This window comes from Dipodomys spectabilis, unplaced genomic scaffold, assembly GCF_019054845.1.
Source record: "Dipodomys spectabilis isolate Male_0828 unplaced genomic scaffold, ASM1905484v1 ptg000179l, whole genome shotgun sequence".
Taxonomy (NCBI): Eukaryota; Metazoa; Chordata; class Mammalia; order Rodentia; family Heteromyidae; genus Dipodomys; species Dipodomys spectabilis.
Window position 1 is genome coordinate 3,874,878 of NW_024870856.1, and position 16,806 is coordinate 3,891,683.

A 16,806-nucleotide genomic window follows, 5' to 3' on the forward strand; every position below is an offset into this window, starting at 1 on the left:
GGGCCTGAACTCTAGGCCTGGGCGCTGTCCCTCAGCTCTTCAGCTCAAGGCTAGCGCTCTACCACTTGAGCCACAGCGCCACTTCTGGCTTTTTTCTTTTTGCTTATGTGGTGCTGAGGAATGGAACCCAGGGCCTCAGGCATGCAAGGCAAGCGCTCTACCACTGAGCCACCTTCCCAGCCCGAGTTTGACACTTTCATACAGCACTAAGGAAAGACATTGAGAAAAGTCCGGAGCTGGTCAGGGAAAGATAAATCCTCCAAAAAAAAAAAAGGCCAGAGCTAAAATAAAGTACATAAACCACAGCCACATGGAGCACACCTGAACTACACTCTAGCAGCCAAGGGAAGAAGGGATCCTGCTACGTATACCCCACTGGCCACCCATCTTCCATTTTCCCTGGGGTCACTTTAAGTCCATCTACCTGACAGGAAGCAATCAGGATAAACATTCTGGGTTCTCTTCATATGAAAAGCAAAGTTTAAATTAGGCTCTGAAAGTTCTCTACTGTGAAAGTAAACTGCTTAACCCATGAAATAGATTTAAGGTCTCCTTAGTCTAGAGGTTTCTAGAGTACAAATCAGTGAAAGCCAAAGGTATTTTGACTAATTATAATTTCCAAGCCAAGTGACAACACAGGCTCTCCATGGTCTGCTCCCTGGGGAATGTTTTACTGCTATTTCTCCCTCAAAATGCTGATGTCACAGAGGACCCAAACCTCATCTCTGAAGGACTTCCACAAAAGCCATTCCTCCCACTTACCCTGCAATGTCTCCTTTCTGAAAACCATGTCATGTAGACCTTGTGGTTTAAATCATAGGTTCTGCTTCATGCAAACACTTTCTGTCCTAGCTGGGTAATGGTGGCTCACACTTAGGGGAGAAAGTCTTGGGATATATATTACAGATAAGACTCTCACAGACTTTCTGGCCTGGGCTGGCTTCAAGCCTGGATCCTCAGATCTCAGTCTCCTGAGTAATAGGATTATAGGCATGAGTCACTGGTACCCAGTTATAAACAGATTTTATTACAATGAATTTGGAGGTATTGAATTTTCCAATAACTCATTTTTATTTTATTTTTAGGTGGATAATGTTGGTAGTGTGAAGGGATAGAATTCAAGAAATGTATGTTAAAGTACTAAAATGCTCTATAATAGGAGATAATCTAGTGACATGGAATTATATGTATGTGTGTATATCCATGATTCTATATAGTGTGTATATAAATATAACACTTAAGTGCAGCATTATTAATCATTTCCTATGTATCAGACATTGTTCTAAGAACTGTCTATGTATTAACTCCCTCAATTTTTACAACTATCGTATAAAATAGATACTTCCATTACCTCTTTTTAAGATGAAGGAGCTGAGGCTTAATGCAGGGACAGTAGCTTTCCAAGAGTCTTGGGATTTTAAAGCTCCTTGGGGGGACTGAGTATACGAGTTCTGTGGTTTAAGGTCAACTCTGGTAGAAAAGCCTACAAGACTCCTTCTCAACAGGTGTAGTGGTGTGTACCTCTCATCTTGGTTATGACAGCATGCCTCCAACAGGCAAATAGGGGTCCAGGAGCACACTTGGCAGGAAGCACAATCCTATCTCAAAAATAACAAGCATGAAAAGCAAAAAAGAAAAAGCTCCAGGAAAGGCTCAGTAGTAGATTCTGCTTACTAGCAAGTACAAGTTACTGAGTTTAAATTTCAATAGTTAAAAAAGATCTTTGTCATAACAGGATGTCATACCCATACTTTCCAGATGCCTGACCTTCTGAAGAACATTAGTAGCCACAAAACACAGACAAGTGTCATGTACTATGTACAACAGGTAGGAGGCTTCCAGCCTTCCTGATTTACTGTCAATTCCATCTGTGAGCTGCTGTTAGCTGCTTTTTCTGCAGCATCTAAGACATCCAGGGCAATGGTGCCCCTGTGGCTCACATGAGGAACTGACAGACTGGACATCTGCCCAGTTCTCTTTCTCTCAGGTGGGCCAGACTGGCCTGTGCTTCTGGTCTGCTTTTATAAACAGATCACCTATAGCGCTCTTTCTCTCAGGCAAGACAAAGAGAATCAAACATTCTAACACTCAAGGGAAAGAGAGAGAGATGACACTATCCTAAGACCACGTGACCAGTGCTGTGCCATGTGTATGTAACACTATCTAGAAAGTGAACGGCTGCTAACTGCACATGGGAAAGAGAAGCGAATATAGTCAGCCTCGCAGGTGTCAGTGTCACCATTTAAAGATACTGCACTGAGGAGGAAGGATTTTGGAAGAGAAGACAGAACAAGACCAGTGAGAAAGGTGGTTTGGACTGTGAAGAGTTGTGAAGGCAAAGTTGCACTCTTGGGATAAGGAAGTCTAGCACAGCACAGCACCTTCTCTATCTGCACAGATGTACTTAGACTGGCTACCTAAACAAATTCAGATTTGGAAGTTCAAAGACATTGTGAGGTGAAAATTACATTTTTGCCTCCTCCTCTCTTACCTCTTTTACGTGGGTATGAAAGGACACTGACATGTCCAGTAGGATCTTTCGTTGTTCTACTCGGCGAACAAAATCTTGAATCCGGTCTTCAAGCTGATGAGCAGCCTGATAAATCTCTTCTGGGTCACATTCCCCAGTTTGAGCTAGCTGTTCTGCTGCTTCTAGTAATTTATCTGCATTGGTATATGTATTCTGCAAAAGAGAACACCCCAAGAAAAGAAAGTGAATAAGCAGCAAGTCAGCCAGGCAAGGAGCTTTAACAGACAGTAACACAAAGTCAATTAAGTGATATTTCTGACCATTTACTTAAGTTGGACAGAATATATACATATGATACAGAGATGATAATTTTAGGAGCTCTACATATTTGTATCAGTAGCTTTTTCTAATACTATTTTATACTTATCATTAATCTTTGGGCCTCATGACAAAATCCTTGCATCTGAAGCAGCCACTGGGTATTCGTGGGCAGCTAAAGGGTTGTTCCATGACTCAAAAAAACAGAAAAACAAAAACCCAACCAACCAGCCAACTTAAAAAAAAATTCCAGATATTTACAAAGGTGAAAAACAGGAAACAACCTATAACTACAAATGCCTGCTTCTCTACTTTACGGTTTTAGTTAGTTAATTCCATGCTTACCTTTTTTTCTGCTAAGGGCAAACATTTCTGAGAGGGAATAATTATAATAGGTATAAAGTAGTCAGTTTTCAAGAGCTGAAAGGAAGCTTAATAACTGTGTAAAATACTCTGAACTTTATTTCAATTCTTGATAAATCTGAAACTGCATGTAGGTTCCTCATATTGGCAAATGTACTAGAGTTTTGAGACCAGTACTAGAAACTATCTGCAAGGGTCATCAGTAATGAGGTGGGGGAAGGTGACAATAGCTAGAGGACTCCTGGGCAGCCACAGCAAAACTAAGGTTTTTCAGGAAGGTCAGGGAAAACAGCCTGTGGTTCCCCATGAGAAACAAGTTGAATCCTTCATCCTAGTCCTCCAACAGTTGAGCAGGGTGTTTCATCCAAGAAGGTAGGAGGTGGCCCAAAGTGTGGAAAGGGTTCAATATGGGATAACAGATAGTCCTCACCTCATAGTGGACAGAAAGCAGCAGAGATACAAAAAGAGGCCTGGGCAAGATCAAGCCCCTAAAGACATTCCCACACCTCCCAACACCTCCTCGGAAAGGAAGGCACCCTCCCCTCAAAGCCTTCAGCACCTCTCCAAATAGTGCTGCTAGCTGGGGACATTTTATCTTCAAACTGTTAACACTTGATGATTAGGAATCTGGCTCATCTCTTTAGCAGGTGGTTATTCTGTCACCACCAGTCCACTGTTACTAATCTCAGCCTTTTGTAAAGTATCATGGGTACAGACACTTTGTCTCAATGCAACAAGGTCGGCCTTTTGTCCAATTTCAAAAAGAACTTAGTTCCCTATCTTCTGAGTCCTCAATGAATCACCTGTAGGGTTCACTGATGCTTTAATACTTCCCCGAAGGCATGGTGTTTTCCTAGTCTATTCCTCCAAACTCTTTCATTTCTGCCTCAATTCCAAGATAATTCCTCACTTTCACAGCTATTTGCTATTAGGAAACACCTTATTTGGTATCAACTTTCCGTTTTAGTCTGTTTTTTACTACTAACAAAATATCTGAGGCAGACTGCATGAAAAGGATTATATAGCTAGTAACTTTGGACACTGAAAAAAGTTCAAAATCAAGAAGCCCCATTTCTTTGGCTCTGACTGGGGCTTAATAGCAGATGGTATTGCAGTACTAGGAGCATGTGTGCAAGAAAATCACATACTGAAACACAAAGTCTGAGAGAGATGGATTTTCAACAACTTAAGTAAACATGCCCCCAATTGACTTAGGGACCTCACACTAGGCCATGGACTTAAATGTCTCACCTTCCAACATTGTCACAGAAGGACCACACTCCCAAACATAGACCTTTTGGGAGATAACATCCAAACCACAGCAACTTCATTTTGGAAAGGGAGTGGTCTCCAAGTTGAAAGATTCATTACATCCAAGAGATCGATCAAGTCAGTCAATATCTTAAGGATAATGAAGCTAAAACCCACCATTTAACAAAATTATAAATGTTGAAAAAGAAAACACTTGCACCAACTCTTGGCACTAGAAGTAGGTTGGAACCAGAACAAACAGGCATGAATGTGCATTTGTATGTGTCATGCACACACTTTCCTCTCTTCCTCTGTCCACTTGGAGTGCCCCAAAGCAGCAATAGCTCAACAGCAATAAATATGCTTACTTAGCACTAGATTTTCTCTTTGAAATACCATTTACCTATAAAAGGAATCAGAGTTCTTTACAGAAACAGCTGATTGAAGGGCTGCAGTAGGATGTAGTACATGAGCCTGCAACATTTCACAACACACAGAGGTAAGGAAAGGTTTAAAGCCAATATGGACAAGTCAGGATACAGAAGCAGTGTGAGGAGATTTCTAGATTTCTGCCAGTCAAATAAGAATAAACAGTACCAGTTCTTAGAGCAGAACCCACATAACACAATGAAACTGCCAATCTACACTGATATAAATTAAGTAACACTGATGTGGAATGAGATACAGAATAACTATATCACCAAGTACTTATTAATTACAAATCAGGAAAGAATAACTTTTTAGGAAAGAATCCTGATAAATACTGCCTTAACCCAGGATCTTATCTAAGAGGACAGCTGAAACTGTCCACACCTGATGAGATGTCATGGGAAGCACTGTTTCTGTGCTATTTCTGCCTAGATGTCCATTACTTAGGAGAAATATCTTATGAGGACCATTTCCAAAAGTAGGTCCCAAATCTTGCTAAGTGTCAGCCCTCAAAATTCAAAGAAGAATCCAGAAACCCTAAGTTTCTGGTCCAAAGAGACATGACAATGAAATGCACAGGTGATTTGAAGTGAATCCACTGCTACAAAGAATCTATGGGCTCCAATGCTCCAAAGTTGGCATGTTGCTTTCTTGTGCTGGTTCTGGGACTGGAACTTGGGGCTTCGTCTTCTAACTTTGCTTGTTTGTTGACAGCTGACACTTTACCATTTGAGCCATGCCTTCATTCTTCATTTTGCTTCATTTTTGGAGTTAAAAATTTCATGGACTTTTTTTTAAAACCTGGGTTGGGTGTGAATTATGATCCTCAGCTCTCAGTCTCCTGAACAGGTGGGATTATAGGTGTGACCCATCCATGTCTAGCGTCACTTTCATGGTTTTGATGGCAGCCAATTTCCTGATTTTGAGACAGCTGAGTAAAATATTTTTTTTCTTAGTAGGAAGTACACACTCAGGTAAATGGCTTGGGGGTGAACTGGGGGATGCTATTTATGCTGTAATTCCAACTTATTCAAGTGTAAAATAATTGTTAAAAGAAGTTACAATGGGATAGGTGAGGGTGTCTTCAACTGATTCACATTTACAGAGCAACAGACACATCAGGTGCCACAGCTGGGATGGGGCACAGTGGAGACATCCACCAAGCGGGTGCAGTCGCTGTAGATAATTGAAATTTGGTCTTTTTCATCCATATCTCATAACATGCTATATTAATACTGTGTCTTCTAACCCCAGCCTGTACTACAGATAAGGACTGTTGAATCTCAGTTTTGGTACAAGACTATGGTAGACGGTGGAAGTAGAATTCAAAAACAATGTCTGACAAAGACTGTGGTTATCATTACCTGCAATGTGTTGTAGCACTTAAAAGGCAAGGCAAGCCTAAGCCCTTTGTAATACTGCTGTGAGACAAACGTCACCACTATATTTTCCTCCCTGTCAGCCCCCAAAAAACCATCTGTAGGAAACTTTTCCAGAATCTCTTAAGAATGTCATTAAAATTTAGGATTTTAGTGAATGTTCTTAATACAGGGTCTTTTAGAACACTTTAGAAATTAGGTAGAAGATGAGTTATCTACAAATCTCTTAAAATTTACTATTTATGGCTAGACTTGGAAAATACTTAAGTGTTCACACTACATATTCTTTGTAATCAAATAATTTTTTTAGGAAAGCAGTCAGTTCTCAATCTTAATATGAAGCCTAAAACATAAAGGGTTTTTTTTTAATATACTTAGCAGGACACATTGAGAAGCCAAGTTACAATTCATGTATGAAAAGACAAACTGTCCACTTCAAAAGAGCTTTGTTACAGCAAAAGTTGGGCCAATGTTCTTTCACACTGCTCCATGGTGAGGCCACAACTACTCTGATACTAAGCAACTCTGGGCTCCTGACCCAGACAGTGTGGCAACAATAAAGAATGATGACTGCAGCACAAGAAGCCCTGAATGCATGGTAGAATCAGAACGGGAAGATCAACAACTTCTACAGCCTGACTGACAAGAAGAGCTTCACCTCAGCCTGTCATCGATGGCTCTGCCCCTCGCAGGTTTCCCCTCACAGCCTTATCTGTGACACCGAGCTCACTTTACAGAATCATGGAGGTGTTAAACCAGGCAACATAAGAGCCAACCCTCTATGATGTGGCCTCCTTTGTACACTATGGGTTAGAATAACAACAGTAATGATGAGGATTAATAACAATGAAAAATAATTTAAGAAACTCTAAGAGCCAAGAGAAAGCTCAGAAAAACTGATACTAAATATAATGTGGAATATATGCTGTAAGGGACCTTAAAATATCAAGACACTAAGAGAAAAATTAAGGAAGCCTGAATAAAATATAGATACTTGTTAAAAATAATAATGTATTAGTTTATTAATTAAAGCAAATATACTATAGTAAAGGTATTAACGGAGAAGCAGGGTATAGGAACCTTTGAAATCTGAAAGTGTCCTGAAATACAAAGCTCATTAATATGTATATGTGTGTGTATGTGTAAGAGTGAGTAAGCTATGTGAGAGACAGATTTACAAACCAGTTTTCACCTATGGTACAATTTCTGACATTTCTGACCGCTTTCCAGGGATTATCTCATCCAAATCTTCTTTCCTCCTCTAGAGCAGGAGCTCCAAATGCCTGGTATAACTTCTGGCCATAAAAAGAGTCCCCCTAGTGACAAAATTGTACCCATTAGCTGTTTAGGTCTGCATGCACTCTACCTACCTACCACATTCTCTTTCTTCACAGATTATATCCATCATTCCAAGATGATGGAGACACCAGCAGTCTCACAGTATGTTTGACTTCAGAGCCAAGGTCTGCATCTGAGCAGGCATATGGGAGTGCAGTGCCAAACAGAGCTAATGAACACTTTTCTGAAGAGCTGAGTCTTGTTTTCTTCTTGATCAGCACTACAGCTTTGAAGTCATTTACCTTTTGTGTTGGGAAAGTAGATTTTCACTTGACAGTGCTTTCCATTAGTAAAGCACTACCTAATTCTGAGGACTTACCTTCATTTTAGTCAGTAGAAAATCACACTGGAAAAGCAGCATGCTAAAGGAACAAGTATATTTTTGAATGATTTGGGACATCATACTAAATCATTCATCCCAGTAGTCAGCTTATACTTGAAGAACATGAGACTGTACAAGGGGTCAAGGGCCTCGCTTAGCACTGACAGTAGTCCTGGCGGGCTACTGTCAGGGCTACTGGCGGGCTACAGCACTGTCACCTTGACAACCTGGCCAGCCAGGCCTTCCTAGAAACAGGACCTTCCTGGATCTTTTGGAAATGGAAAAACAGTGATTTCCATTTGCTAATAGTAATCCATCCCAAACCTAAGTGTTGACTTTTGAAGAGTTACACTGAGGGTCCTAATAGTCTATGACATGAGACCACTTAATCCCTACTTGTTCCCTGAGGAAACTGAGGCACAGAGGTGAAGTAACTTGCCCGTGTCAGTCAGTATAGCTGAGACTCTTCCAACAACCGAGGCCTTTGCAGAAATGTCAAGTGAGAAATGTGTCATCTAGGGAAGAGACTGAATTTTTCCTTCTGCTCACTACTGTCCTTACTCAAAGCACCTGTGTGGGTACAGGTTATCAGCCCCAAGTAGAATGAACCAGGATTTGGAAAGACAAGAGATTTGTGGCAGGATAGGGATTGGGGCCAGGCTTTTATTTAAGCTCTCTATCTACAGACCAATCAGCAGCAGCCTAGCACACAACACAGAGCATTAACAGCAAACTGCTCACAGGTTCATATTCTGCCAGCAAGCCTGTCCTCCAGTGGTGCTTGTTTATACCCTCATTAGACAAAAGTGGCAGAGGGCCAACTATGGTTAAATAAGGCCACACAGAGGCACGTAATCTCAATGTTACACGAAGGGTTACCAAGGGCAGAACGTGCATACATGATGAAGTTACATGAAGAGGCTGAACCAGTGGCATCAGGGTCCTTGGGAAGTATAAGCCCAGAGCTCTGTGCAACTATGGTGAGAAAGCCTGACTTACTACTTTTACCCTTAAAAACTAGTCTTAGAGCCATTCCGTTCCTTCTTTTCTTGAAGATTAAAGGAGATAATGGAAGTGGCAGGGTGTCACCCAAACCAGTTCCTCTTTTTCTAGAGAAGCAGATTTAAGTTGCATAATTATTAGGACTCAGGCAAACAGGAGAGCTGTAATGCAGATTTTGCCACTTCCTATAATCCTTAGCTGCTAGAGCCTGAGTCTCATTTAAAGAAGGCCAGGGCTGTATTCAGAACATGAAAAGATGGTTTTTCTAATTTTAGGACAGACAGAAAAGGTAGAAAACAAGCATTACAAGTCTCAAATATTCCTAATCCATTTGGTTTTTTTAAGATAACAAGCAAAGAAAAGTCCGCGTATAGAAATATCCAAGGTATTCTATTTCTATCAAACTGTAATTAAAAAAAGAAAGAAAAAAAGAGGGGGTGGGTCAGTACATCTACAGTACAAACAGGAAAGGCCCAGGAAATTTACATGGCCATTTAAAAGGCTCATAAATTCCCAAGATAACCATCCATCCAGGAAGGGAAAAGACAATGTTACAGAGACAAACAACACTGTCACCTAACAAATACACCTGTTACAGAAGTGAAACATTCAATTTCACTTCATTGTGATAAAACTAAAATCACTAACGGCAGGCTAACATCTGACCTAAGGTGCCAGGGCTTTTTCAATGTGGGTGGATTCAACAAGATAAAGTGAGTTATGGGGTAAATACAACCTACCACATCAGTCTGGAGCTAGGTCCCAGTGGTTAACACACTATGTTAGTATTCATCCAAGGCCTGGATAATTTGAATGGTTTAAATATTCTAGGACAAGGACTTGCACTGACCAGCTGTTAATGTCAGAGATTTTTTTTAAATGCATTCTTATAGCAACTGGAGGAAGAGAGGCATTGGTATCACTTTACAGTGAGAGAAAGCTTTGCTGAAAAAATTTGATACCTTTTAAGTATATGTCAACAAAAGGACATTTTTGATAAAAAAAAAAATAACTTTCTCTGTGCTGGTGGCCAGTAATCCCAGCTATTCAGGAGGCTGAGATCTGAGGATTGCAGTTTGAAGCCAGCCTGAACAGGAAAGTCCCTGAGACTCCACTTAACCGGCAAAAAAGCTAGAAATGGAGCTGTGGCTCAACTGGTACAGCACTAGCCTTGGGCACAAAAGCTCAGGGACAGCAACCATGTCCTGAGCTCAAGCCCCAGCAGGACTAGCACCAAAGAAAAAGTTTTCAGACTGATGCCAGGAAGGTCTCTCTGCTGATTTTTTTTTTTTTTTAATTTGTATCTTTTGAGACATGGTTCTACAATGCCCAGACTCATCTCAAATTCCTAGCCTAGTATCCTACTACTGGTACTACAGGCACACCCAACATGCCCCTACCGGATATTTTTCATTCTCTGTAATATATGTTTATGTGTGTATGAATATACAAAATCAGTGTGTATGAATATGTGTGTATGAATATACAAAATCAGTAAAACTAACTTTATAATTGGTTAAGTTAAAAAAAAGAATTTTCCCTGAATCTTCCACTATTAATGTATTTTACAAGATTAAAAAAAAAACACTTGTATATAAGCAGAAATTTAAAGCATGCTAAGAATGTGGAAGCATTTGTATGTTCACATGTTGTGGACACATCTGTATCTTCTAAAAATCTGGAATGAACTTGAGGTCCTTTGTTTGCTGATCCAGTAAAACAAGGTAATTCTATGGCACACATAGAAAGCTGTCAAGAGAACTGGGGAGCGACATCCTAGAGGATGAGTTTATGACAGGTTGTCTTTAGAAGACTTTGAATCCCATGGACAAGTAGAAGGAAGCCAAATAAGTTAAACACGTAAAGAGTGGTCCTATGGGAAGATGCTATGACAAAGATTCACTAACTGCAGGGCTGTGCTCTCAAAGCCAGCTTGATCCCTGAACTAGCATTCTCTGCCTGTTGCATCAGAGCTTTGTAAATCTAAAAAAGAACACTGACTGCGACTATTTAAAAGGTTAAAAAAAAAATCAGTTAAAGAGCAACTTCTTTTCCAATAGTCATTTGCAAAAAGCTTCAGGTGGAAAGCATTTTTTCCCTTTTACACTAGTAAATGAAAATGCACAAGGGTTGTTCATACCACACACTGTAATACAATTTGTATGGATTCACTTAACAAGATAGATCTATTCACAATCACTGCAAAAACTAAAGCATCTTCATATTAATCACAGGCAAGTTCTTGGCTCTGCAAAAGTGAGTGCAAAAGTGATCCAAGTGCTTTTTGAGCAGAAAGTGTCACCAGTGTCTAAAACAATGCTGAAAACCAGTGATCCTGCAAATCTGGTGCCCACACAAGTTACACTAGACCATATAACTTGCTCCAGCAAGCAAACATGAGATCCTTTCTGAGTTTCTCCTTCCCAGAAGACTAGAATTGTTCTATATAACTACTCTATATTTAGTTCATTTTCAGTGGATTCAACCATAAGCTTTCACTACTTCCTCTTTAAATTTGTTAGGTTACTTCATCATGTCACAATTTACTCATTTAAAGAAGTTCACTATGTGAAAAAAATTTTAATAAACAGCTAGCTGAAGACCTGTAAGCTAAAACCAATTCAGAATTAATTTTATAAAGAAACCTTCAAAACACAACACCCTTATTCACACACACACACACACACACACACACACACACACACACACACACACACACACACACACACACACACACACACACACACACACACACACACACACACACACACACACACACAAACTACAACCCCAGAAATGACCTAACCAATCTTGTTTTTGTTTTCTGGGGGTACTAGGGATTAAACTCAAGCCTGGCAGATATGTTGCAGCATCACTTGAGATAATCCCTGTCCTTCTCCCAGTTCTTTTACTTTTAGGTGGGTTTTCCTGGGGGAAAAGAGGACCAGTGATGAGGTTTGAACTCAGCTGCTTTGCATTTGCTGGCCAGGCTGTAGGCATGCTTTTTGTGCTGTTATTTTTGATACAGTTTTGTTTTCTGCCTGGTGAACTCCCAGAAAATGACATGCATATTTTAGGCTTCTCAGTGTAGCTAGAGTAACAGGTGTTCTCAGTTGAGAAGGGGTCTTGTGAACTTCTCTGCATACGTTGGCTTCAAACTGTGATCCTCGCAATCCCATCTTTCCAAGTAGTCCAATTATAGGTATCAGCATTTCCAACTTTCAGTTAGGGTCAGGTACCCTTGGAATCCCAGGAGCAAGAGGTGCTAAGAAAGGACTGAAACTTCCCAGTAGCAGCAAAGCACTGAGTATTCTCCTCTGTTTTCTTAGAGCTACTATTTTCAAACTTTCTGGGTATTTTTATGCTTTAGATGTGCCCATAATAAATAGTTAATAAAAATTAACTATTCTGTATAGTATTTTCAATATGAAAATCTTTAGTCTTTAATATAATTTATTTACTATTTACTGAAATTGCTGCTACTTTTGGACAGATTATTACATCTTATTTACGTTACCATCACTGTTGGAAGATAATTCAGTTGGGTAGAGAACCCAAGGTTCAGGCTCTACTCTACTGCCCTCTAGAATCTATGGTTACTGAAGAAAAGTCACTGTATTTCAATAGGTACTCTCACAGATGTCATTTTTCTCTTCTTGTTTTTAAGAATTTTGACATTCCTTAGTTTTATGACACTGTCTGAATTATTCTCCTATTTAGACAACTTCTCTTTTCAAGACAACTTTTCCCTACTTTTGTATAATTCCCACACACTGATGTATATGAGAAGAAAGAGGAAGAAAGGGGAAAGAGGGGGAGAGGAAGAGGGATCGTTCAGATTAGAAATATCACTTCAAATAGGTTAAGTAACTTGTCAAACGGCTCACAGCATGTGAGCATTACAGCCAATGCTCAAACATCATAAACCCAATCACTAAATACATTAGATACCAGCTCATTGCCTAAGAACACACACTTAGCACAGCTGCAAATAAGACAAAGTCAATGATGGTTCTATCATTCAAGACTATAAGGACTTCTTTTTTCTTTTGTTCTTTTCCCCACCATGGTTAAACTCCTGTTGTCACTGCATTTGACTTTGGTACCCTGTCTATTATATGTACATTTATCTGAACTAAGGCAAGGAAGGGGAACAACAAAATGGTGAGACAAAGGGTGAACCAATGCAACAGCAATATTCACATGACAATATATATGTTGGAAATGAACTTTAGAACTTGAGAGGGGTACAAGAAAAATGAGGAAGGAGTTAACAACGGTCGACAAAAAATGTACTCACTACCTTACATATGTAACTGAAACCCCTCTGGTACATCATCTTGACAATAAAACTATATTTTTTGAAAAAAGAATATAAGGACTATTATTCTCTGACTATGAATTAGAATGTGACAAACTAGTTATCAAACTATAATACATTAAATATGACACAAGCATTCAATATGTACTGGCCTAAATCATGCCTCAACAATGACAGCCTTATTCTAAAGTAGTATTTAATATCATTGATTTATTTCAAATACATCTAGCAAAGGTGATTAAGACTGTGATTCAAAGCCATTTACACAAGCATTTAGGAAAGAAAAGAGGGAAAGGATTAATTTACCTGTGCTACTTCTTCAAAATCTTCATGGCGTTTCTGCAAAGCTCTGGCCCGATGAAGAGATTTCCCTACGCCTGTGTGTTTGCTCAAAAAAGCTTCTCCATGATTTTCAATCCAGTCCAGCACCTACAATAAAATGCAGCCACGTGTCATTAAATCAATGCCTATCTTGTCCAGTGAAGTCTGTGATCAATTCATTAAGATATTAGAAAACCAGAACAAAGTACTTAGATACTAAATTAACACATTTGGTAATTACACCTTAAATAGGCCTCTCTACCAGGACTTTACTCAGATCTTAACGTAAATCTTTCTATAAACAATACATGCAGTAATGATTCAGTTCATTCTCACTTCATTTTATATACAACTAAGCCACTAAACAGACTAGGTTCTGTGCATTAGAGCAGTTATTAAAGCATGCAGAACCAGTTAACTAGGTAATTTTTGAAGACTTAAAGCTTCACAACCCAGGTACCTAAAGTTCAGCTGTAGATTTTCTCTTATGTGTACATTAGAAGATCAAAGTATGTAAGTAAACCCTCAGAAAACAAGACACATGCCTCAGCCCTGGTCTTGGAGGACAGTTCATTCTATGAAGTAAGACATTGTAAAAAGGTAAGCATTCTATGAACTCAACTACTTAAGGGTTTTTGTTAGTTAAAATGTACTAAACTAAAGGAAAAAAAACAAAGTCGTACAACTTGATGCTTTATAGAGTTCATAGCTGAGACTCAGTAAGAATACGTCCTTGGTTTTCCTACTGAGAAATAATAGGACACTGACAATATCTAACAAATATTTGTATTACATCAAATGAATACTGTCTCTCTTTGACTGAAAAGCACAAAACAGCAAGTATATCAGTATCCAACTAAAAACACTTATCTGAACAATTTTAAATATTTTAAATGTATTTGTTAATGTGCTATTAAAGTGCTGAAGGCTTAATGATACTGGTAGCTCATTTCTTGGTACTTAGGAAGCTAAGAATGGGAGGACTGTGTTTGCAGCCCAGCTTGGATAGAAAAGTCCATGAGGAGCCATCTCAACAGAGAGAAATCGATGCCATAGTGTGTACCATGCAACCACAGGAAGCCTAATATAGAGGGATTAGGTCCAGGGACATGTGGAGCATGCTATAAGACCCTTCTCAAAAATAACCAGCAGGATAAAAATGGGGCTGGAGGCATAGCTCTGTTGTAAAGAACTTGTTTAGCAAGCCCAAGTCCAGAAGTTCAAAGCCAAGTATAGACTGTACTCCTCTCCCTGAAAAAAGTGCTCAAGATTCACACTTTGGATGTATGCAACTGTGGTGTTGGTTCATTATGATGCTCTAGCAAGATGTGTTAGGCCAGATTATCTGTAAGCAGGAGCACAGTTCAGGAGCTTAATACGTCCAAGATGATTCACTATCTACTGAGGGCTCTTTTCTTAAAGATGGTTACCTTCTACAAGTCTTCATGTGGTCCAAGTTTGGGACTGGGTACAAGGCATTAATTCCACTCAGGAAGGTTAAACCCTGATCTAATCACCTCCTAAAGGCCCTATCTATCAATACCAGTAAATGGTGGATTGCATTTCAACATAATCTTGTAGGCAGCACAAACATTCAGATGACATCAGGTACCTGAATATACAAACTGAAAGAACGTGGATGGAAGAAAAATGTGGCATACCAAGCAAAGACAGTTTTCTGAAGGGCAAACTAGAAAGAGGCCAGCCTTAGCTTCAATGATGGCAAAATGAAACAGACTCAACTTGAGGTTCATTGCCACAAAAGGGGTATCTTCCATGATACCCCTGGATCATGGAAAGATCATCTATGCTGGCAGAAAAAGATAAACTTGCTCTCTACTGTTCAACACCAATGTGCTTCAAAATTGATGGCCTTTCTGTATGTTAGTACTTCACATAAATAAAATGCCTATCAGTCTTTACAAGCCTCTGGTTCTCAGTCAAGACCCTTGCAGAACTGGCAGCAGCTGAGACAGAAGCAGTTGTTGGGGGGTGGGGAGGTAGAGAAAGTAAGTGCTCAGTCCAAAGCTATATGCCTACCTTGTAACTACAGTTCATTTCTAAACCTTTTCTGTCATTGCTAGCACTCTGCCAGTCACATGGCATTGTAATATGTAGAGTAACTCTTACTGGGTCCGGCTGTGCTGCCAATGCAATCTAATCTGTCACCAAGGGTCTCCAACTCTCCTTCTGAATGCCCTCTTACTGTCACTACTTCCTTGCTGGACCCCTGTGCAAAGACAGAATCTGATGGCTTACTTTGGGGAATATTCTGTAACCTTTCCAAGCTTCAGTTTCCCTCCCTGCTCAGTGGTAGTAATCATGGTGAGTTGTATTTGACAATATCTATGGTTAGCATCTTAACATCAGGGAGGCAAATACACAGCTCACGTCTGGCCCATTTCCATGTAATTGACACCTAGCACATTTGCTTTCGCCTAGTACATTCCACATAAGATAACAAAAGAGTCCTTTTCCTTTTCCTTCACTAGTGCTATATTCATTTTCTACCAGACATCATGGCAGATCTAAATGATAGCTTCTTGGTACACTTTATAAAACACAAGTCCTATTTCCTCCTAAAGGAAGGTCTCAACTTTAAGCCCACTGTACCTCTAAGAATGAGTGTATTTATTGAAACATACCTCTGGGCATGAAGTTAATACCCTGCAAAAGGGAAGTATAAAGTATTTTAAATCTGAGGATTTGGAGGTAGCTAAGTAATATGTAGGCATCAGTCTACCACCTGTAAGGTCTTCATGAAGGGTTAAGGGAGACATTAAAAAAAAAACCCTAGAAAATTATAATATAATCCATATATTCTTTAACTTTAAACCATCAAAAAGCAGCACATCTGATCTTTACTGCTAACCTCACAGAAATATGAAATAACGGCATGATTTCAAAATTAAATATAAACATTAGTTAAAAACGGAAGGAAACACAGTATTTAAAAGACTTAAAACATAGTATTTAAAAGCATAATGAAGGTATTCTAGGAAGTGTAAACTGAAAATAAAAGCTACCAGTCAGGGTTACAATGAACATTTCTTCATGTTTCTGCATTGTTCTTTTAGCATCAGTTCCCTCAGACAGAAATGTAAATAACAGGAAAATAAGATTCCTTCTAATAAATACATATTGATTCAAAGAAGAATGAATAAATTCCAAACACATTATTAAAATAATGGCTACAGTTATGAATTCCAGCTAATATTCACAAACTCTTCTATAAAGCTATTGCTTCTTTTACAAGTATGGGTAGATATCCCAGATCAACAGAGTTGTAAAA

At 39.3% G+C, this 16,806-nt stretch overlaps 1 protein-coding gene across 2 annotated transcripts in view; it reads right to left on the minus strand.

Moving 5' to 3' along the window:
* Trio (trio Rho guanine nucleotide exchange factor) overlaps positions 1 to 16,806 on the minus strand; it is a 319,531-nt gene that overhangs the window by 159,271 nt on the left and 143,454 nt on the right. For both annotated transcript variants that reach the window (XM_042695165.1, XM_042695166.1), the window contains exons 10-11: positions 13,500 to 13,622; positions 2,492 to 2,683 (exon numbers count right to left, since the gene is read on the minus strand). In XM_042695165.1, the coding sequence (XP_042551099.1) occupies positions 2,492 to 2,683; positions 13,500 to 13,622 (315 nt within the window). The remainder of the gene's footprint in view (positions 1 to 2,491; positions 2,684 to 13,499; positions 13,623 to 16,806) is intronic.